Source organism: Zeus faber (genome assembly GCF_960531495.2).
Source record: "Zeus faber genome assembly, chromosome: 17".
NCBI classification, from domain to species: Eukaryota; Metazoa; Chordata; class Actinopteri; order Zeiformes; family Zeidae; genus Zeus; species Zeus faber.
The window spans coordinates 18,210,920-18,235,720 of record NC_137204.1 but is presented as its reverse complement, the minus strand read 5'-3'; the positions used below and the strand labels follow the sequence as shown (position 1 = coordinate 18,235,720).

General features: G+C 46.6%; 1 protein-coding gene across 2 annotated transcripts in view; it reads right to left on the bottom strand.

The window, feature by feature from the left end:
* arhgap24 (Rho GTPase activating protein 24) overlaps positions 1–24,801 on the bottom strand; it is a 57,843-nt gene that overhangs the window by 32,078 nt on the left and 964 nt on the right. The window contains exons 1-3 of one of the 2 annotated variants that reach the window (XM_080018475.1): positions 23,815–23,893; positions 16,850–17,080; positions 6,473–6,560 (exon numbers count right to left, since the gene is read on the bottom strand). In XM_080018475.1, coding sequence (XP_079874601.1) covers positions 6,473–6,560; positions 16,850–17,059 — 298 coding nt within the window. In that variant the 5' untranslated portion in view covers positions 17,060–17,080; positions 23,815–23,893. Of the gene's footprint in view, positions 1–6,472; positions 6,561–16,849; positions 17,081–23,814; positions 23,894–24,801 lie in introns of those variants that run through there. The other variant, XM_080018474.1, reaches the window with a different exon arrangement.

Below are 24,801 nucleotides of genomic sequence, written 5' to 3'. Positions count from 1 at the left end.
GGTGAGAGAGAGAGAGAGCGAGAGAGAGAGAGAGAGAGAGAGGGAGACTGGTAGGAGCGAGAGAGAGTGGGAGACAGAGAGATTTGAGAGAGAGGGAGAAAGAAGAGAGAGAGAGAGAAAGAGAGAGAGGGTGGGGAATGAGAGAGAGAGAGAGAGAGGGGGCGAGAGAGAGAGAGAGAGAAGAGGGAGAGAGAGAGAGAGAGAGAAGAGAGAGAGAGAGAGAGAGAGAGAGAGAGAAGAGGGAGAGAGAGAGAGAGAGAGAGAGAGAGAGAGAAGAGAGAGAGAGAAGAGAGAGAGGGAGAGAGAAAGACAGAAGAGAGAGAGATCTGAGACGAGGTCAGGACACAGAGAGGAGCCAAAACAGTGCGTTTCTCAGACCTTGGCCAAACGGGAGCAGGAGGACCCTTCACCGCCACGGGACCGCGCCCTTCAGTTCACAGGAACAGCCTGCAGATACTGTAGCAACACCATTTCCTTACTTCCCGCTTTTATTATATAAAAAATAATAATAATAAAAAAAAGAAAGTGCAATCCCTGATGTGCGATGTGTCAAGATATGTGCAATACACTGTACAGTGCTCTGGTTCCTATTTATGGTGATATTATTCTTTACGTTTCTGTATATTTGACATTGTTTATAGTGTGTACTTGATGTACTTGCTCTCTATTTTCTGCCGGCCCCTTTTTGCTGCTGGAACAATGTCAATTTCCCCCGTTGTGGGACGAATAAAGGTTTATCTTATCTTACTCTCGGGATACAAGCTCTCAGTCGGTGATGAGATGATGGACTCCTCGGCCAACCTGAATGTCACAACGGACCGAGGAAGACCTCACACATTCATATTATCGCCCATTACCGAGACAATACATATGCCTTACATATTTCAATGTACCTCGGCCAAATAGACAGACTCCCATGTGCGGTTCTCAAAAAGCGGGGGCGTGACAGCGAAGCCCCCAATACTTTCCCGTCGCCCGTGCTAACGCTTTCGATGCGACGCGCCGGCCTTCCCTAAAACGCCGAGGCCGACAACGCCGCACCTGCGCGACGCCGCCCGGACGAGCGCCGTCGTCCCACCGCCCTCGCGCAATGTGTTGGAATGCAGCGGGGGCCGCCCCGGGCCTCCCCTCACTTTATTCGGCGGCACAAAGCGTCCCCCCGCGTCCCCCTGGAGCCCGGCCCCCCGCACGCCGTTCTTCGGCTCACCCGACGTCACCGCAGAGTGCCGCTTCTCACGGAAAGGTCCGCGTCCGCGTTCCGCGTCGGGGGCTCTCGAAGCGTCTCGTTGACGTTGTGTCTGCCGGCGGTGGGGGGGGGGGGGGGGGGGGGGGGGGACGACGCGCCTCCCCGCGGAACAAAGTGTCTCCGAATTATCTATCATCTGCGGTTATGGAGATTTAAACGACGCACGACAGGTCGGCGTAATCTCGGTTCGGAGACGGACGGCGGCGCAGGAATGCAGGCGTCACCCGGCGATAAGCGCTCGGGGTGTGCGCGTGCCGCTACAAGTCCCGGCGCTCGGCGTCACGGCAGCGAGGAGGGGAACGTCGCGGGCTTTTCCCCTTTGTCTGCGGACGCCGGACAGACGGACAGACAGACGGACGGACAGACAGCCAGCCCGCGCCGCCGTCCTCCCGGCGGGCGGCCTCGGTGCGTCTGGTCGAAACGCCGACAGCCACGCGGGCGAGATCGGCCTCGCGGCAACACACTCTTTCCTGTCGTCTCCCGCCGCCGCCCGCCGCCCCCGTGCGCGCTTGTGACATGCTTGTTCTCGGCATCAGAAGCGAAGGCTTGAACGAGGGCGACAGAGGAGCTTCTGTTTGCGCGGCGGAGGGAGCGCCCGAGAATGTCGGCGACGGGGAGAGAGGAACGGAGCCGTTTGGGATAAAAGACGAGTGTGAGAGAGAGAGAGAGAGAGAGAGAGAGAGAGAGAGAGAGAGAGAGAGAGAGCGTAGGACAAGAGCCTGATGCGCCGCGCTGACTGGAATGGATGACACTCACTGGGCATAGAACGCCCATGCAACCACACACACATGCACACCTCACACACACACGCGCACTCACACACACACACACACACACACACACACACACACACACACACAGAAATGGTGCCATGGCACGCACATATATCATATATCTAAATTCTATCGTTCCTTCTTTGCATAACAACACTGACTTTAAGCAGCGTGGTTCTACTCTTTAAGCAGCGTGGTTCTACTCATTAAGCAGTGTGGTTCTACTCTTTAAGGAATGTGGTTCTACTCTTTAAGGAATGTTGTTCTACTCTTTAAGGAATGTGGTTCTACTCTTTAAGGAATGTGGTTCTACTCTTTAAGGAGTGTGGTTCTACTCTTTAAGGAATGTGGTTCTACTCTTTAAGGAGTGTGGTTCTACTCTTTAAGGAATGTGGTTCTACTCTTTAAGGAATGTGGTTCTACTCTTTAAGGAATGTTGTTCTACTCTTTAAGGAGTGTTGTTCTACTCTTTATGCAGCGTGGTTCTACTCTTTAAGCACTGTGGTTCTACTCTTTAAGCAGCGTGGTTCTACTCTTTAAGGAGTGTGGTTCTACTCTTTAAGGAATGTGGTTCTACTCTTTAAGGAATGTGGTTCTACTCTTTAAGGAGTGTTGTTCTACTCTTTAAGCAGCGTGGTTCTACTCATTAAAGAATGTGGTTCTACTTTTTATGCAGCGTGGTTCTACTCTTTAAGCAGCGTGGTTCTACTCATTAAGGAGTGTGGTTCTACTCTTTAAGCAGCGTGGTTCTACTCTTTAAGGAATGTGGTTCTACTCTTTAAGGAATGTGGTTCTACTCTTTAAGGAGTGTTGTTCTACTCTTTAAGGAGTGTTGTTCTACTCTTTAAGGAGTGTGGTTCTACTCTTTAAGCAGCGTGGTTCTACTCTTTAAGCAGCGTGGTTCTACTCTTTAAGCAGCGTGGTTCTCCTCTTTAAGCAGCGTGGTTCTCCTCTTTAAGCACTGTGGTTCTACTCTTCAAGTCTACTCTTAGTGGTTCTTCACACCCTTCCACCAGCTCCGCTTGAGGTTACAACTGTCACAGTCGCTGCAGCAAATATCGACTTTTCAGTCTTCACCCCCGTACGTGCATTTATTAATTTATTTATATTATTTATTTATATTTATTTATATTATTATTATTATTATTATTATATATATTCTGTATAAAGCCATGAAGCCAGACAAAGCTCAAAAAAATAAAACCAATAAATAAAGTAAATCAGTGACTGTATGTATCAAAGCGCTGGTTGCTCATCCGTGATGCATCGGACCCACATCCTGGTAGATGTCTTGACACCATCTGCACCGTGACACTGTGTTCATTGTGTTATTTATTGTGATCAGGATCGTCTGGAGAACACTCTGTTCAGCAGCACTTCACTCTGTGTTGTTGGATCTGTTCTACCAGGGCAGCAAACAGAATCGACTTTTACTCGAGTAGAAAATGTCAGTGAGGTACTTTTACTTTTACTTTTACTGGAGCAATTCAGGGTCGGGGTGTTTGTGCTTTTATTTAGGCAAAAGGTCTGAGTACTTTCTCGCCCACTGCTTCCACATAGAAACCAGCCCCCCTCTCCCCCTCCCTCCTTCTCTCTCTCCCCCCCCCTCTCTCTCCCTTTCTCTGTCTCCCTCTCTCTCTCTCTGTCCCCCCTCTCTCTCCCCCCCCCTCTCTCCCTTTCTCTATCTCCCTAACTCTCTCTCCCCCTTCTCGCTCTCCCTCTCTCCTCCCCCTCTCCATGTCTCCACCCCCCCCCACCCCACTCCCCCCCTCTCCCTTTCTCTACCCCCTATCTCTCTCTCTCCCTCTCTCTCCCCCCTCCCCCTTTCCCCCTCTCCCCCTCTCTCCGTGCTGCAGTTGCGTCTGCCAGTGTCTCCCTTGTGTTCCAGCTGCTACGGGGCCACATTTAGACGAGTGGAATCCGTTTGTTGAGTTTTCCCCTCATTCACTCTCCCTCTCCCTCTCTCTCTCTCTCGCTCTCTCTCTCTCTATACCTCTCTTAGACTTCTCTATTCACTGCCTCAAAGCCCCCCCCCCCTCTTTTCCGTCACTGTGCCGGGAGGGAGAACATTGTGCAGAATGGAGAAGTTCAGCTCAGTTCAGATTTGCCAGAAAAATGAACTTCTAGAGAATGGCTCAATTCTCCGCGCGTCCCTTTTGCCCCACGTATATATTTAGTAACCCACAATGAAGCCTTGTCGAGAGCACGCACGGCATTCTCATTTTCAACCGCATATTTTTGTTTTGCGCCGCCTAATTTGAGACGCAGCCGGAGCATTATAGTAATTTATATGTCAAGACCAAAACACCAGTGACACTTGTTGTCTTTATATATAACTTGTTGTGTGTAAAGGGAGGGGGATGTGTTTCTATCGACTGTATATATGTGACGGAGAGAGAGGTGAAATATGGTATGGTATAGAGTATAACTACGCAATCCTCACTCTGTCATTTCGACATGCACTCTATATTCGTACGCTTCTTCTAACATAATATGTACCAATATTATTGACAATTCACAACCCCCCTAACGGTGCAACGTCAGCATCAGCAAAATTTGGAACTTAAAGTTATGTGTGTGATATTACAGTTATTATGGCAACATCCGCTGCGTCTTCCCGACAGATCATCGAGAGTTTTTATTTTTTTTTATTACATTTTTTTTGTAATGACATTGAAGATATATACACTTAGATAAATATGCTTCAAAAAAACCCTTAAAATTGTACTTGTAGGAACTGGAACAAAGTTACAAAACGCTCCTGGGTATTTGGTGATTCCTGGAGGCCTTTTGAGTACAGTACGACATGCTGATCTATCTGTCCATCGCGCACACACACACACATACATGCACACACACGCACGCTCGCACACACACACAGACGCACACGCACACACACACACACACACACACACACACACACACACACACACACACACACACACACACATAAGGCTTTTGGCGTCACTCGATTTTAATAACCTTTCCCAAATAAGAGTGAGACGGACATGTTGTATGTGTAATGAGCGGTCAGTGCCCGCATCTGTTTCTTTCTGCAGGGAGTCAGAGGGATCTCATGATCTGCTGGTCATGCATTCCACACACACACACACACACACACACACACACACACACACACACACACACACACACACACACACACACACACACACACACACACACACACACACACACCAATTGAGATTAACAGCTGGGACTTTATTTCCCTACTGTCTGTGCATATTGTGTGCGTGTGTGTGTGTGTGCGTGCATGTGTGTGTGTGTGTGTGTGTGTGTGTGTGTGTGTGTGTGTCTGTGTGTGCGTGTGTGTGTGTGTGTGTGTGTGTGTGTCTGTGTGTCTGTACAGTATGTATGTGTGTGTTTAGAAAAAAAAACAAAAACATTCCCTAGACGCACATTCCCTGTACTGCCATGCCTGGGAAAATATCTAGTTCATTTTCCTGTCTGCTATCTCTTTCCAAACCGCTATCCATTCAGACTTTTTCCACGTCATGATTGTGTGTGTGTGTGTGTGTGTGTGTCTCTCTGTGTGTGTGTGTGTGTGTCTGTGTGTGTGTGTGTGCGTGTGTGTGTGTAAGAGGGAGAGCGAGAGAGACAGTGAGTGTGAGAATGTTTACGTGGGTGTGTTTGTACACATTTAGGCACATCCACAGTGGCATCAAAACTAACCAGGGGAAGCCCCCGCTACGGAGCGTGAGGTGTGTGTGTGTGTGTGTGTGTGTGTGTGTGTGTGTGTGTGTGTGTGTGTGTGTGCAGCACATCAAGGGGAATGCTGGGTTCACCTTGGAAACAAGTCGTCCTTCAATCGGTGTTCATCTTACCTCTCCCCTCCGATTCGGCGGGATCGGATCCCTTCACTTTCCCTCCCGTTTGTACAGTCATGAAAAATAATAGCCTGCAAAATCCTGGTTCCGTCCTTACAAATTACACGTAAGGGATGATGTGCATTATTGTCATCCTGCAGGAGGTTATTCTGCAATCATGAGCGGCTGGATGCTTATTTCCCTGCGAGCCTACACGGCCACTTACTACATAAATAAAAAAAAAAAAAAGCATTGAGATGGTATTCCACAGAGCTGTGTAATAATGTATAATAATGCCTTACTTCCCACTGTCCATAGGAACCCTGTGATGTCGTCCTCCATCTCTGCGTTATCGGATTCATATTGGATGGGAATTGATCACCCCGAAATAAAATCATCTCCTGACGGGGCAATAAGATTTCAGCTTCTCTTCTCTGAGCGCATCACACAGCACACCACACGACCACCGTCCAAAATCAGTGTATGAACGTGGATGGAGAACAACAGTTGAGTAGTTCCCGATTCCAAAATATGGTATCGTAGACCGGGGAAGTGAGAAGAAAAGTTTTTGGGGCTTTTTTTAAAATGACATTTTTATTGTGATTCTTCTTGTCACTGTCGTTTCCTACCTGGTAAAACCTCAAAAAGAAATTTCCCGCCTTCATCTCCGTGGGTGGTATGCTCCGTGACTCTGTTTCCGGGCAAGACGATGGTTCCCTGTAGGAAAAACACAAAAAAAAGAGAATCAGAGGCAACGCAAAAGCAGCCCAAAGTTAGTCCCGACTTGACTTCCAGTCTTTATTTACCGACTTTGTAGTGTGAAATCACACACACGCACATGCACACGTACGCACACACACACACACACACACACACACACACACACACACACACACACACACACACACACACACACACACACACACACACACACACACACACACACACGCACACACTTTTTCGTGGAGGGCCTGTCTGCCTCCATTGTGGTGAGCCACCTCCGGGGCCCGGTCCGGGCACGAACAAACAAGCTTGTTATCGCTCAGGTGTTGATTTGAAGAGTTAAAATGATCATGTCTATCAGCGCCTCTGAGCGCATCTATCCCCGGGGAAGGCCCTGGGCGGACGTGGGAGGACTTTTATTAAAGGTGGCAAGGCGGAGGCATGAGGCAGCAGCCGCCTCCGTGGACGTGCTGAGGCAATAGATCAGTGGACGGTTCCCTCCCGCTTTAAATAGCACCTGCGTCAGCGTCCCACCACCACCCCCTCCCCCAGTTGTCATCCAACAACAAGGCTGCTGCCTATTAATAGGGCTTTGGGGGTGAATATCTCCACCTGATGTAATCGGTGCATCTATGGGCTGCTTCTTCACCCGGGGCTGCCGTGGAGGAGGAGGAGGAGGAGGCAGACCGAGCATCTCCATTAAGAGGCTGCACGAGACGACGTCACCGACAATTAATTAAATTCTGCATTGAATCTTAATGATCTGATCACGTGAATCGAACAATGTAAATAACCTTTATCTTGCTGGCACGGTGCCGCAGTGCACCTGGGTGGTCCTGGGTTCAATTCCCGCAGATGCAGAGGCATCATTTCACCAGCCACCATCCAAAGCATGTGTGTGTGTGCATGTCTTGTGTGTGTGTGGTGTGTTGCGTGATAATTAAAGATTCTTCTTCTACATACACAAGTGGTGTATTTTTATTTTACTTCAAATGGACGCTCCCCCACAGGGGTGGAAATTACTGGGGGGGACACGGGGGTCCGGACCCCCCCTCATATGCCTCACAGTGGTTTGGTCCACTGCTGTCCCCACACACACACACACACACACACATCCTCGGTGCGAGCGTGGAGCAATCTCTGGAAGTGGCGGCTGACCTCCAGTAAGCGGCTACTTTGCAAAGTTCAACTTTAAAACAAAAGGACGTGTCGGACATTTTTCTTTACTTCTTCCGCTCAGTAGAATAAAACACGCTTACGATGCAGCCAGATGCATTGTGTTCGCTCCTGGTGCACGTACTGTATGTCTACGGAGGCAGGAGGTGTTCCCACTATTAAAATCATCATAACTCCCTGAATTTACGACCCATTTTGTTACAAATGCCAGATGTGTATTTATGATACAGGATACTTGGTTAAATTAAAAAATTTGTGTTTTCATACCAAAATACTTTATCTTCTGTAGATGGTAACAGTAATATTTATAGAATAAAATATTTAATATTATCTACCTTATGTAATTAGATAGTATAAATATATATATATATATATATATATATATTTATGATTTAATATATTAAGTATATATTTCTTCTTACTGCAAATAAAATGGCTGCCATGATGCAATTTTGTTTATAATTTTGGAAATAAATAAAGACTAAATTAATTTAAAAAAGTTAAAATATCAAGAAAGTTTCCGTCAGGCTTCATAGCCTTCTGGACTTTTACACATTGACAGTAAAACATCTGCTTCTTGGTGAAAACCAAATCTAATTATTATCTTTAGTTCAGTTAATGGGTGTTGCCTCTCTCCTGTACTGTAAATAACCTGCATGCTGTACAACTTTCAAGTTATTCACCTATCAATTATCCAGAATATATAGTAGTAATAAGGGTTTCCTCTCTGCACCTTTAATACAACGGCACTTTTGGCCGCACCTTTGGTGTCCCCTTCAGGAACTGCTCTTGAGGATTTTTTTTCTGTTTATCGTCCCCCACAACAGCGAAATGAACTATCCGGGCCCCGCTCCGCCGGACCCTCCGCCCGCCAGTAGCGTGACCTTTGTCCGACGCCCGACGTTAACCAACACAACATGTTGCGAGCCGGCGCGGACGGGTGTTGAGGGCCCTCCGACGACCGCCTTTAACAGGATTTGAGGGCGGTGGGTTTCCTTCCTGCTTATAGATTACAAACAGCTGAGCTTATTAGAGGGAGAGCGCTTTAATGAGCCGTGACTGCAACAACCAGGGAGCGGGGAAGCGGGACCCCGACCCCGACCCCGACCCCGACCCCGAGCCCGAGCCGCGAGGCCGCGAGCGAGGCACCTTCAAACGGTGCCCACGACGTCGCCAGTGTGGGGTGGGGGGACTCTTGATGTCCAGGACGCTTGCAGAAAAAACATTCACGACCATTTCCAACAGGGCCGTTTGTGTGTGTGTGTGTGTGTGTGTGTGTGTGTGTGTGTGCGTGCGTGTGTGTGAGGATGTGTTTTTTCCTCTTTTAAGAGCCGTGCGCGGGATGGCCGGCGTGGACCGAATCGTCTCGCAGGAACAGGTCCGAGACCCACAGCGGCCTGTCTGGTGGCGATGACATCAGCCGCCGCGCACGCTGGCCTGACTCCACGAGTAAGCGTGAGTCATGCGCGTTCGTCCGGAACGTGTTTTTCGGGCGGCGGGGGCCCCCCCCGGGTTTCTTTTCTGTGTTGTGAAACCACGACACCGCCGCGGCTCGTCCCCTCCGCGGCCGCACTTTCCACCAAGACGGAACGGAATTTATAGGGCCCGACTCAAAGGCGGGCGCGGTGCGGCGCGGCCCCTTAAAGTGTCCCGTCAACTTTTTTACAAATATTTCAAGGACATCTCTTGGTTTTGTGAGGTTTTTATTTTTTTTTCATTCAGATATAGTGGATCTAGAGAAGGGAACAGCCAGTGAGGGAGCGTTAACCTTTTCCAGTCATATTTCAGGTCTCCGGTACGGCGCACCGCCTCGCCCACCGCGCGCTCCTTGTTATTCAAATGACTCGTACGCGCCCGTTCGAAATGTGAGACTTTCCGAGACGTTTTAATGGCGCCAGTTTGACCAAAATGTTCAATGACTCAGTCCTGCGTCCTGCCACCGAAGGCAAAACGGCCGGCTAAAGTCGCGCGCCGGGGGAGAGACGCTCTTTGTGACTCAGTCGCGGAGCCCTGAAGCCCCGCCCCACCCCGAATCGCTGCTCGCCATTGAATTAAAGTTGATCGCTGTTACACCTGTGGCGCGTCCTTATTGCACCAAATTGGGTCCCCGGCGGAGCGCCCTCCGAGTGTCAGGTCGATCGGATGAACGGCTGTCTAGATAATGGAGGGACAGACAGACAGACAGACGGACGGAGATTCTCGCATTTATAGTTAGATCCCACCATTGGGTCCTGACAAACTCCCAGCAAAGAAGTACGGATGTGGGAACAGTTTGTCTGCGACAACGTGACATTACGTGCAGGGTTTTAAGATTGCTATCCTGCATTTTTCCCCGATCCTAACGTGGTTGTTGCTGTTTTTCTTGTTTTTTGTCAAACCGCCGCGTTGTCCCCGTCACACAGGGAAGAGGGCTCAAGAATAGAAAGGCATCATTTTGTCACTGGCATTTCCTTCCACGACGGTTAACCTTCTTTTCACAAGACCGCAAAAACTCAACTCGAGTTTAGCAGGCGCACTTAGAGGTTGTTTAGGAACAACCCCCGGTAGTCAGAATGGAGGTGGAATGCGGAGTGATTAACATTTCGTCCCGCTTCCTTCCTTCCTCTAACTAGGACACAGGACATGCAACTCAACCAAATATTAAACTAGGGACTGTTATCGTACCCCTTCAACCCCCCTGTTTGAATACACACACACACACACACACACACACACACACACACACACACACACACACACACACACACACACACACACACACAGACACACACACACACACACACACACAGACACACACACACACACACACACACACACACCAGTGAACTTTCCCTAACATGGGGCCTTATTGTGATATCTCATCTCTCCATTCCCAGTATATAGTACAATCATCACACTACTGGATCTGTGTTGTGTGTTTGATTGCGTCCATCTTGGGTATCGTTGATTTTTCCCCTTTTCTTATCGACTGAAAAGCACATATAAAAAACAAATAAAAATCAAGACATTTCCAGCTTAGCCAGAATGGAATGGGTTGGATGGGAATGTCTTTACCGGAATTTCATACGGCTGCCTCATTTAATTCCAATTCTTCTGTTAAAAATCAGTCGAATATTTTACAATGTACAGCGATCCAAAAACATTATTTTGTTCTTTCTACATTCCCCAAAATACACGTGGGCGGCGCTGATCTGACCTATGATGGACGCAGCCCTGCGATGGCATGTGATGAAAGCTCGGATACAAAAGGCCCGTTGACATACGTCTAGCCCTGTCGCCTATTGACGATGATGCTGTAACTTTTTGAACTTCTGGCTGCGTCTGTGCCGTCGGATTGACTCGGGTTGGAGCTCATGCGCGGCAACACGGTGGCGTCGCAGGGGAAGGGATCGTGAATAGCAACAGGAGAGCTCCTACACACAGAATGGTGCAACCACTCACTTTTAAAGAAACTGCCAGGGTGGCTTTTTATCTATCTATCTATCTATCTATCTATCTATCTATCTATCTATCTATCTATCTATCTATCTATCTATCTATCTATCTATCTGTCTATCTGTCTGTCTGTCTGTCTGTCTGTCTGTCTGTCTGTCTGTCTGTCTGCCTCTCTGTCTGTCTGTCTATCTATCAATCTATCTATCTGTCTGTCTGTCTGTCTGTCTGTCTGTCTGTCTGTCTGCCTCTCTGTCTGTCTGTCTATCTATCTATCTGTCTATCTATCTGTCTGTCTGTCTGTCTGTCTGTCTGTCTGTCTGTCTGTCTGTCTGTCTGTCTGCCTCTCTGTCTGTCTGTCTATCTATCTATCTATCTATCTATCTATCTATCTATCTATCTGTCTGTCTGTCTGTCTGTCTGTCTTTCTGTCTGCCTCTCTGTCTGTCTGTCTATCTATCAATCTATCTATCTGTCTGTCTGTCTGTCTATCTATCTATCTATCTATCTATCTATCTGTCTGTCTGTCTGTCTGTCTGTCTGTCTGCCTCTCTGTCTGTCTGTCTATCTATCTATCTATCTATCTATCTATCTATCTATCTGTCTGTCTGTCTGTCTGTCTGTCTGTCTGCCTCTCTGTCTGTCTGTCTATCTATCAATCTATCTATCTGTCTGTCTGTCTGTCTGTCTGTCTGTCTGTCTGCCTCTCTGTCTGTCTGTCTATCTATCTATCTATCTATCTATCTATCTATCTGTCTGTCTGTCTGTCTGTCTGTCTGTCTGTCTGTCTGTCTGTCTGTCCGTCTGTTTGTCTGTCTGCCTCTCTCTCTGTCAGTCTATCTATCTATCTATTTATCTATCTATCTATCTGTCTGTCTGTCTGTCTGTCTGTCTGCTTGTCTGTCTGTCTGTCTGTTTGTCTATCTATCTATCGATCCATCTATCTATCTATCATCTATCTATCTATCTATCTATCTATCTATCTATCTATCTGTCTGTCTGTCTGTCTGTCTGTCTGTCTGCTTGTCTGTCTGCTTGTCTGTCTGCTTGTCTGTCTGTTTGTCTGTCTGTCTCTCTGTCTGTTTGTCTATCTATCTATCGATCCATCTATCTATCTATCTATCTATCTATCTATCTATCTATCTATCTATCTATCTATCTATCTGTCGGTCTGTCTGTCTGTCTATCTGTCTAATCCATCTGTTTGTCTGTCTGTCTATCTATCTAACGAAAAATGTTTTTTTTTACAACCTCTTGATATATCTCGCACCACCACTGTGTGAAGTGTGAAGTGAAGTAAAGGTTTTACAGGCTCACATATAAAGGACAGCCTGGCAGCCCGCACCGCTCCTGAAGCCGCAGACTGGCAAGGAAAAGCCTCCTAAAAGCCCCGAGGGAAAAGGGTGGAACCTCGAAAAGGGGACGCATAAAAGGGAACCGGGATGACGAAGCACGGAACGGTGCTGAGTGGAGGGAAATGAAAATTAAAACACACAAAAAGGGAGAGGAGCTACCTAACCGTCCAAATGAATTTAATGTCACCGTAGTTTAGTCACGGTGAAAGGTCGCGGAGGTCACCAAGGTATCTGTCGACTCGACACCATCTCTCTGAGCAATCCTAAATCAGCAGGTTGAATGATTTTTTTTTGTTTTTCTTTTACTAAATTAATGTGAGAGTGTTGGAAATGCAGTAAAACGTAGTGTCATTTCCTCTGAAATGTCGTCATCCCACGTATATCCCCAACCGAATACACTTCAGCAGGTACGGATACCTTTCTGTTTGCAAGACGGTTTCAAGATTCAAGATTCAAGATTCAAGAGGTTTATTTGTCACATAAATATACATGGTGCATATGCTAGAATAATTTAACTTTGGTTCAGTGTGTGTTGTAACGCCCTAATGAGTGAGTACAATGCGTATATTGGGGTTTTTTTTATTAGTGTGTTCTACTAAAACAATGCAATTGCATGGATGTGACATGTTTTCCATTGCCTAACAACAGTTTATAAGGAAACCAGTGGCAGTGTAGCGGGGGCAGGGCGGCAGGGCGGCCTAAAACATCATCTCAGCTTTGAAACGTCGTCTCGGTGCCCTGCCGGGACACACAAGGCCCCCCGTGGGATCAGCAAGTGTTGTCGGAGCTACGCCGCGCTCCCGTCCAGACCTCCGCTCCGCTCCACCCCGCTCCGCCCCGCCGTATCGTCTTTCCCCCCAGCATGTGCAGACGGCCGCAGCGGCCGAGCAAAGGGAACTCACCCTGTTGTTTTATTCATTCACATTTGGCAGCCTTGAGCGAGGAAGAGATAGGCCCTTTCAGTGGCAATAAACTAAAGGATCATTTGGCATTTAGTCTGTTTAAATCTGCGTCCGCCTGATAGGAATATTGACAGCCTGGCCTCTCCTCATCAATGATGAATATTTTCCTGCTGCGATGTGTCTCGGGGGGTGCGGCAGTAAAAGACGCGTTGCGTACCGGGAAGAAAACCAATAGGTTGTCGAGGAGGTTTTTGTCTGCTACTTGTGTGTGTGCGTCAGAGAAATGGTGTTGATGTTTAAATGCTCTAAAAAAATGATATGAATTAAAATGTATACCTTATTTCAGAGTTATTTTTTGTATTATTTCAAGCAGTAATTTGTAATTCTTTACTTCAGATAACACCATTTCCCCTCCAAAAATCGTGGTAATGCCATTATTTTCTCCATTGTAGATTTCATTTTGTGTATATTAAATAAGTCAACTCAACTAATTCATTTTATTGTATTTATTTATTGATTACAACAGCCTTCTTGTTGCAGATGCTTGCGAAGACATACATGATCGCTCGATTGCATGTGATATGAGTAGAATCCTGTGATTCCATGAGATGTGATTCTGTGCGTTTGGGGTGGTGGGGTGTGGGAGCGGGGCCGTTGCAGACAGACGGCATGTTGACTCCCAGCCCACACGTGTCTCGCTCCCCACACCCTCCTGTGACCCTTTACCTCCATCCCGTTCCCATTCTTGGGATTCCACAGAGAGGCTTGGCCTGATTAAATCGGGAGACATACTGTACGTGACCTCAGTGTGTACATAATACGGTTAAAAATGCACCATATGCATCGTAATACATCATACGGTAAAAATGCATCGTATGCATCATGCGTTTGTACGTCTTTATGTGCATGTAAGTATCAAAATGTTCACGCAGTAACACGTATATAAATCATTATGTGAGCCTGGACAGATGTTTTCTCTCGGGGTGGAGAAAGAAAACTAAATAGGTAACATGTGTATCGGTTCAGGCTGCTCGGTGGCCGTCTTTAAAGTGTCCAGACCATAATATTGTCCGTATTGGGGCGATTGCAGTGATTACCCGGAATTTCACTCAAAACAGCAACGTTTTTCTTTCTTCAACATCCAGGTCTGCCCTATAGACCCGGACGCTGAAAAGTGCGTCACGTTCTCTTCTCGAGGGTTTGCCATCTCCTCCGCGTTTGCTTTGTTTGGATTTGCGGTCACTTGGAGCGGCGGTGATGTTTTTGGTGCTTTTCTGTGAATGACTTTCTGCGCACGGCAAGTTTGTTGACCACATCTTGCTCCGCGACTTCATCCAATTCCGCTGCAGCGGCCCTCCACTTCTTGTGCGTGGCTGATCGATGCATTCTTGGCAGGAAAGGCGGACCCCGCCACCCAACAATGGGAACGCCATATAGAGGAACACTTGCATCACGCACACACACTGAATGGCTGCTTATTATGAATTCCCAGCGAATGGTAAGTGTCAAATATGGGATCTTTTAAAATCTAAATCATCTTACGGATTACCACTTTAAGTGTCATCGTAAACATGAATCGTCATCATCCCATTTTTTTTTTTTTTTGCCAAAGCTCAAAGTGTTATAACTCCATTGCAAACAGTGTAAAAAAGTAGGATCCACATCAAGTAAGGCTCAGTGCTTAGAGCTCAGTGGCCTAGAAATCCTAAAGCAACGTGTTTAAGATGACTTTATTAATTCCAGACACTCAGCCATACACGTTGTGGTAATTCTGAGCAGATTTTGAGGAAGAGGTTTGCCCTACTTTTGTTATCTGCAAGTTGGAAGCACTAAAGCAGTTTCTTTGTATTCTACCAGGTACTGTGCTCTTTTCAGGTTCTGTTATTCTCCGTCTGTGTGCCGTCCCGCGCTGTTCTGCCTTGCAGGCCATGGAGATTTAAACTTTCAGCACACGGCGCCGTGCCTGGCCTAGTTTTATTGGAGTTTTCCATGGCAGACAGAAAGTCGCTGTTTGAGGGAAGAAGTATCTGAAATTGATGTTGCCGCCCTTTAAGAAGCAGACCAGGAATGGAAAAAAGGCAAAACATAACAGGGGAGCCGTACCCGAGGAGGATGAAAGTCGCGTTTTGGGGATCCACGAATAACTACCTAGTCGGATAGGACATTGATCCTACAAAATATCATTGAACATGGATAGTTCTTTAGACTAAGTTCCATTTAAAATAGATTCACGTGCATTTCTCTCCAGAATGAGAGCTTCTCATTTTTGTGCAGGCTTTGTGGTCAGTTGTATATTTATGTTAGATTTTGTGCACTTAAATATGTGAGGTCAACTTTGCCCATAATTGTAATTAGTGTTCAGAAATCGGCAGAAATACCAACATATTTAATCATTAACTTTTAGTAAATCAGGCCAATGTTATAAAGGCAAATGCAGTGTTGACCCTGCAGCTCTCACACTTCCCTAAAGAATATCTTATTTTTATTTTTTTCCTCACAATGTGGTGCACTTCAGATGCCTAATTTGTCTCCATCCCATGCACTTGCTAAGAATGATTAAAAAATATAAAACAAGATAAAAAAAACCAAAACTGGACCTTTTAAACTCATCAATTCATAAAGAATAGCCACCAAATCAATGATTTTGCTGCCTAATGTTCATAAATCTTTTAAACTTTTCATCCACCTTTGTTCACACATACATTTATATAAGACCTACCTTCATGATTCGACTCCCATAAACATGTGGTTTCAGTGCTCTCGATGATGAATAATCACTGCTGGGAAAATTCAAGTGTACACTTTGACAACTTTACAGAATCGAACTACATTAAGTTGATTCATTAACGCCATTAAAAAGAAATATTACTCTGCCTTACTGACCATTGCTAGATGACAGCAGAATATTGGAGTTCCAAACCGCGCGTTAACCAGAAAAGAGCAGGAAGAGCCTTGCAACATGGAAGCCTTTCTCCTACTACTTCAGCTCAGTGCTGCTCCTGGATACGTTATGCTTATTTCAATTATAAACATGGGTGCATGGGTTAGTACGCCTTCTGGCTCTGTCATTCTGTACTTTCCTAAATTAAAAACACACTGTGTTGGACTACAAAGCGCTCCACAGGGTAAAGACAGTAGAGCAAAGCCGAGGCAGCTAAGTAGTTAGTAGTTAGTTTGTTCCTTTTTTTTTTTTTTTTCTCCTATTACTTTTTCCACATAAATAGCTTGTAAAAATGAATGACCCCAATTCACCTTCTCTAACATTATTTTGTTAGAGTCAAAAGCACAACACAGCCAAAACTATCCTTCATGGCAGATGAAATCTTATGGCTCTCGTTTTAATTTGAAGTGGACCATTACCTCTATGGAATAAGGATTATTTGCTGAAGAGAAAGTTTGGAAAATCCGTCAGTCTTACCAGGGCTTTAGTCTCCTCCTCGTCTTTGTAATAGACGAGCTGGTCCCCTCGCAGTACGAACCAGCGATTGTGCCAAGTCTTCACAAAGCCTCCTTGCTTCCTCAGCCACCCACACCTTATGACATTGGACCTTCCCTGGCCCTGGCCCTGGGAGTGGGTCTGGCCCCCGGCATGCTGCGGACTACTGTGGGACACTGGCTGGTCCTCCATGGCAAAATGTGGCACAGGAAGCTGCAAGAAGTAAACAGTAGTAGAAATTTGGACCGTTATTTTTTTTAACATGTGGTCAAAGCCTGACAAAACATTAACATTGCCAAAAACAAGAAGAAGGACAGGGAAAGAAACCAATGGGTATGTGACTCAACGAGGTCAACATAAATGTGCCGTATTAAAATATAGCACTCGAATACAGACTGAAAAATAAAGGGTGTCAAAGAAGTCAAATTATTATGTTCAAGATTCAAGATTCAAGAGGTTATTTGTCAGTCATTGTTGTTGTTTTAATTTCTTATCCTACTCTTCTTGGATAGTCATTGTGTAGTATTTGATGATGATGATGATGATGATGATGATGATGATGATGATGATGAAGACTTTACAAGCTGCCTGTTGTCAGATCGATGGCAAACACTGAGACCATTCAGGTTCATTCTTCTACATAGAACCGATAGCACCATTCTATCAAACTGTGGACACTGTCGCAGGCCCCAGAGACCTGGACCTGACCTTGACTCCGAACGCGAATAGGTGCTTAGGGTGTCTTTTCCACTTCCTGTCCGCAAAGGATAGCGGGACTGCAGTTGTACACCAGGGTCACCAAAGCCCATTAGATATGTGTCTACAGCCACATAACAGGTCCGGTCCCAGGTCCCAGTCCAACTTAACCCCCCACTGGAGCCCTTACCCTGGTCCGGACCTCCAGGACGCCCCAGGAGAACCTGGTCACCCATGGCGGCGCATCCTGAATGCCGTAGGAGTCAATTACAGCACCGTTTGGGCCTAAAACCGGTGTTGCCTGGAGACTGCCTGGATTACTGAGTGGATGAAGTGCTGAAGGACTGAATTGATTCTTTGCTCTGAAGTAGAATTCAACAATGGAACGGAGGAGGACCGATTCAATGGGCAAGACCAATAGTGAAACTTTCAATCTGCCTGCCTGCCGCCTTTTCCTAATTTCCCCCTTCAGTCTTGATTGTCCTGCTTCCACCACCCCACTCACCTGTTGGGTGAGAGGGTGTCACCCGGAAACCTGTTTGTCTCTGTCACTGTGTTTATTTGTCGTTGATCATATTTGAGAACGGTGTCAATCAGTCTGTTAATTGGTATCTCCACCACAACACAATGATTACAGTTTACAGCATTCACGTCATAGTCTCTAAAAGACACAGTTGTTTCTTGGAGTTGCTGAATGTTCTTAGGTCCCTTGACTGGAGTCATATCAACCCTGCGTGGCATGAATTATATATTAGGAAAATTCTACTTCTTCCCACACACTGCATACGATTCACATGGCCTTTATTATAACTAATGGTCGATGGAGGTTCTCTCAAAAGAGCTCTTTCAGACTTTGGTATCACAGGGCTTCTGTTGGCTTTGGCATAAACATTTCAGAACACCAGACCGGTCTGACATAAATTATTGTTCTAATGCGAGTAATGTGTCATCCTGCGGTAAAAATGCGTGGGCTGGAAAAAAAGAAACCTAACCAAGTTTTTCAGTCTTTGTTCTGGATGTACAATTCTCAATGCAAAATCAAGCTTTTCCTGAGTGCCGAACGAGGCAGGAGGACCTTTTGTGGCAGCACTGATGACTGTGTGGCATTTATTCTGTTGTGATTTGAGCCCTCATTTTTACCTATGTCAGCGCACATGTGATGTGTTATCTCATGCACTCACGCAAGCACGCTCACACACACACACACACACACACACACACACACACACACACACACACGCACACACACGCACACATTAACACATTAACACTACAAATAGAATGAAGACTAGAATGTTTACCATGATTTAAACACACACTAAATGCCCTCTGTCACATCTTCTTATTTATCTACACTATAAACCTTTATGGTGTTATGTGTGGACATAACCCTCTACCCTCAGTCTTTTGTGTTTAAGTGTGTAATGTAGCCTACAATTCAAAACTCCTCATCATTCACTGTCATATTTATAGTGTTTCAAGCCACAGCACACATACTGTATTTACAACCATTATAGAACACAAACTTTTGGTTAATGCAAAAACTTCATGCAAAACTTTACAGCAGTTTTATGTTTCTGGGTGTGTGTGTTAGTGTGTGTGTGTGTGTGTGTGTGTGCGTGCGTGCGTGAGTGTGTGTGTATGTGTGTGTGTGTGTGTGTGTGTGTGTGTGTGTGTGTGTGTGCTTGTGTTTGGCAGCTTACAGTTGTGTGTATATGTGAGTGTGTTTTCAGGCTGCTGTCAACTCTAACCGTTGCCACAATATCAAAGGTTCTGTTTTTTCATATTCTGGTGGCCGTCCAAACGACATAGAGGAGCAGATGCGGACCAGATGTGTCCTGCAGTGTTTGTTCCAGTCAGCAGGGGAACAAGTGCAAAGCTGCTCCGCTAGCAAATGGACTTGGAGGGGAGTGCAAGTTTCAATGCCGGTAGGGATCACTTGTATGCATGGATGACACAATACACACACGCATGGTAATTATGTTGCATTTACAGCAGTTAACTGATAAATAATGAAGACAAAGGAACAAAACTGATAAGGAATTCAAAATCTTATGCCGTGGTACTTAAAAGTAATACCCATACGCAGTAAAATGCACCCTCTCAAATGTCAGACCAGTAAAATACCATAATAGTCATAATGATGACAACGTTTTTGTGTGTGTGTGTGTGTGTGTGTGTGTGTGTGTGTGTGTGTGTGTGTGTGTGTGTGTGTGTGCCCTTTTGCATGTGTGTATCAGTGTGTAAAAATTCTCCCCTGTCTTACAAAGGCACTTATATCCTCATGTAACACTGCTACACTGTCCCTGGAGCCCCATGCCCGGTCCAGTCTAAAAGGTTCCATTGATGGCTCGTTATAAATAAAATATTCCGTCCAGCCAATACGCACAGAGGGGAGATATGCATTATTAATTATTTACATCATAGCAAAATAATGGCCTCAAATCGGATAAATAAAGTGAATATTTATCAGCTAAATCTCCATGTATGCCACTGGATACTTCTATATTTCCATATTTTTTCCAGAAGAGAGAGAGTCAATCTCTTAACTTAAGCCTGTACCAGGCTACTGTACCTGCCAGTCTGAAATCAACCATAATCATACCAGTGCCCAAACAGACCAACGCCGGCTGTCCGGATGACTGTAGACCAGTGGCACTCACACCCATCATAGCAAGGTGCTTTGAAAGATTGGTTTTAAAGCACATCAAATCCACCCTTCCCCTCACCCTGGACCAGCACCAGTCCGCCTACAGAGCAAATAGATCCACAGAGGATGGCCATCACCTTGGCTTTCCACAATGCACTGATCCACCTTGAACAGAGGGGCATAGGGCGGATACTTTTTATAGACTACAGCTGCATTCAACACTATTGTCCCCAGCAGGTTGGTCACCAAACTGCTTGACCTGGGTCTCAGATACTCCCTGTGCATGTGGGTCAAGGACATCCTATCCAACCGCCCCTTCAGAGAGTCGGACTGGGACCCCACCGGTCCCCAAGCCTGACCCTCAGCACCGGCGCACCACAACTACTTTCTAAGGACCCTTTCTAAGGACCAACCCGTCTGTGAAGCTGCTCGTGTCCTTCCACCACTGCTCTATAGAGAGTGTACTTACATATTGTATTACAGTATGGCATGCCAACTGTTCACAGCGGGCGGAAGAGCTCTCCAGAGAGTCATAAACACGGCCAAGAAAATAATTGGACTTCCCCTGTCCTCACTGGAAGACACCTTCAGATCACGCTGCCTCCGCAGAACCAGCAGCATTCTGAAGGATGCGGCTCACCCCGATCATCACCCCTTCTCTCCCCTGCCATGTGGAAGGCGCTACAGGGTCTTTCTGTAAGTCCTGCACTTCCTTCAAAAACAGCTTTTACCCCAGAGCCATCATTGAACTGAACTCTGCAAAACACTGTGCCCCTCCCACCACCCCCCAACATCATCAAAACTCTACACCGCAGGAATAACAATTGGAATAGTATTTTACATACAATGAGGAAATCTGCATATAACGTGCAATAATATTTTGATAAGGTGCAATAGCATTTGGTACAGTGTGCAGTTGTAATGTTTGATATGCCACTTCTTTTTATTATTTTGTTGTATCTTTGTTTTATTTATCTGTACTGTATGGGCAGGTGTGCGTGTGCGTGTGTGTGTGTGTGTGCGTGCATGCGTGTGTGTGTGTGTGTGTGTGTGTGTGTGTGTGTGTGTGCATGTGTGGAATGTTAAATGAACCGTTTTAGGAGCTGCACAGCAAATGTCTTTGTACAATGTGCAATGACAATAAAGGTTGTATTGTATTGTATTGTATTGTATTGTTATTGTATCAGATTCACCATAATCTGTAAAAAAAAAAAGCCATGGATCTATTGCACTGTCCAGAGCGATCATGTCTGAACATCACCACCAGGGAGTTGCTGTCTTCCAGTGCTTACACAGTGTGTTTGTTCCCTGTATAGGAATGTGATGCCGCGAGCAGTACACGAACGTTTCGGTTACAGTGGGGTCCGTCTTTGTTGGAAACACCAACTCTCGTCTGAAAGAAAAGAAGAAGTGGGTTTTTCTTGCTCAATCTTCGAGAAAATAATTGGAGAAGCACAACTTCCATTTATTGTAGTTATTGTACCTTTTCCTTGCAGGTTCACTTTTGCTCTACGGTTGTCCTCCCAAACCAGCCTATTGAGCAAATGTACACCACTGACTTGCGTCCGAGGGTCTTCGAGTATCAAAAGCGACGTCCAAACTCCTCATCAACTGCTGTTCGAGAATGCACTTAAGATACTGCATTACTCCCGGATGAATGGCAGATATAAATTCTTAATTCATCGCCTCTACCGAGTGTCAGACGGCTCCATTACAATAACTTGGCCATCTGTCCATCTGTCTGCATTTCTGACCAGTGGAGGTTCACAGCTGCCCGGAGCCAGATTCTGCTCACAGCCCGCTGTTCAACGCCAGCACCAATTCTGCGTGGATAACGCCAGGAGCCCAGCAGTGCGTGATAAAATAAAAGGCTGCTTTAGCTGATTGACAGGGCATCCGCAGATGGACTGACAACGGACAATGGATGGCACCTTTTTTAGACGGTGTCGCGGAGGAGACGCTAAGGCTGGCAAAGGCTTTCCCTCTTGTGTGCCGGCAGCGAAGTCTAGTCACGTCACATGTGTTATGTTGTCACGGTTTTGCTCCGAGACTCGGCAGCCATGCAAATGCGGCGCTCTGCTGATACACACTGGTCTACCTCTCTCCGGCCGGCAATGTCTGTCGGCCGGAGGCACTGCGGGCAAGCGGTGACCGCTCAACCTTTGACAACGTCAAAATTCACACATTCACACAGCCGCGTAAGACAAGCTCCACCCTGGCCAAGTGAAGCCCGCGCGTCTCTCTTTTTTTTTCGGGTACACCGTGGCGTCGTCCTATTTAGAAAAAGTGGCGAGGACGGACACCTCCCTCACAAACCCAGACAAGAAATCAAGCTGAAGCATTGAGGAGCAACAAGAGCTCCTATCCCGGAGATAGCGACGTGCCTGGCAGATGTATTATTTCAGTAGATCACACATTCTATTGCATGATCAACCACAGGATTTCTGTTTTGTTTTTTAACAGTTTCTTGTCAAGAACTCGGAACTCCTTTGATGTAGAAGTTTGAGCCCTGAGACTTTCTTATCCCATTGTCACTAGAATTGTAGGTTCAATGCAACCCACTGTTTTTAGGCATTTGACCGGCCTTAACAGTAACTTGCTCTTTACATTAGTCTCTGCATCAGAAGCACAAATGCAGGAAGTGACGGACAAAATCCAATGTCGAGCTATAACCACTGTCGTAATTATTGCTTTGCCTTCTTCCTTAGATTTATACCTTCGGCAATTTTTATGTAAGCAATAAAAGGTGTCCGGAGAGATTTCGCTGCAATCGCTCAGTAGTATGCGGACCACGGCCCAAGCAACGCAAATCATGTTTGGGACCATTTATGGCAAAGAAAATATATCCTGAAGTGTCCCATCTCACGATGATGACCAGGGGGGTAAAACGTGTGCATCAAAATCAATAACTATATGGCCCTTAATATGCAATCGTTGCTGTGTCACAAGGTGGCGAACAGGCCCACAGACAGTGAACAGACAGGCAGGCAGGCAGGCAGGCAGACAGACAGACAGACAAACAGACAGACAGACAGACAGACGGACTGCCAGACAGCTAGACAGACAGACAGACATACAGACAGACGGACAGACGGACAGACAGCTAGACAGACGCACAGACAGACAGACAGCTAGACAGAAGGACAGACAGATAGCCAGCCAGACAAACAGCCAGACAGACAGACAGACAGACAGACAGGCAGACAGAAAGGCAGACAGACAGACAGGCAGACAGACAGATGGACAGCCAGACAGACGGACAGCCAGACAACCAGACAGACGGATAGACAGACAGCCAAACAGACGGATAGCCGGACAGCCCGATGGACGGACAGACGGGGAGACGGCCAGCCAGACAGAAGGACGGCCAGACACCCAGACAGACAGACGGACGGACCAGAAATAAAAACGAAACACATCTACCGTGTTGCAGGCCACAGACATTCGATCTTTGCTTCACATCAGCTGGCGATGCTGTAAACCCTTTAAATATCCCTAAAGCCCCCTCCCTTTGTCCCGCCGGGGGCCCCCCTCGGTGGCCTCGGCGCAGCGGGGCCCCATCGACCTGTGTGTGCTCAAGACAAATATAGCCCTTCGTTACCAAAGCTGCGAGTTGCAGAGAGCACTCTGTTTCTGTTGACCTCCCGATGAAAAGTCAGAGACGTGTGAGGAGGGCGGCTCCCCTGCCGGGCCACCAGCTACTCGGCGCTTCAAGAGGAGCCGCCGGGCGCGCCAAGAAGGAAGGTTCCGCCGACGCGCACGCTGACTGGCCCGCGGATGATCTCAGCCGTGCCGTGAGAGAAAAGGGCTCGATGAAAGCCGGTTTACTACGAATCCCTGACTCATCCGAAAAGAGCGCCTGTCACGAGCCGCGATGAAAAGCGTTATTCACTGTGCCCGCTGGGCACAGTGAGAGAGCGTTTCCACTGTGGTGACCTTCCATTGCCATCTACCGTTACCTGTAGATCACAGTGAGTTTCATATGAGATCATATGGAAAGTAACTTGTTTTGGCTAAGTTAACTCAAAATTCAAAACAAAATTTTTGAAGAGACTTCAATTCAACTTTGTTTCTGTTTTTGCCCAAGTTTTTCCCCTGCCCTGGGAATTATCCGGCACGGGAACGGTGGAGTGCGACAACTGACGTGGGGAACCTGATCCCTGGGCTTTCCAGCAGCACAGCCTGCGCACTGCAGACTTTATGGCTCATCACATCCAGCCTTTTTTTCTTCGATCTCATCCTCCCTCTTGTTTCCTTTCCCTTCCTACCCTTCACCAAGGGCACGGCCGGCCCTCCCTGGAATTCCGGCCATCCCGACTGTTCTCTTTTATTTATTTTTATTTTTTTAATTCTCACGTATCTACCCCGCTTTGTTCTGCATTTCGTTCTGGATATGATCGCACGTTGCATAGTTGATCTAGGTTTTGTTTTCATGACTCTTGTATCAGCCTCCGCTCAACGAACGCACCGAGAAGAGGCTTCTTTTAAAACAATGTTTAGGTTTCCACGCCTGCTTCATGGCGGAGATTGTTGCTTTTATTTATCTCCGCCTGTAATCATCGCACTCAAACTGTACTTAATCTATCCC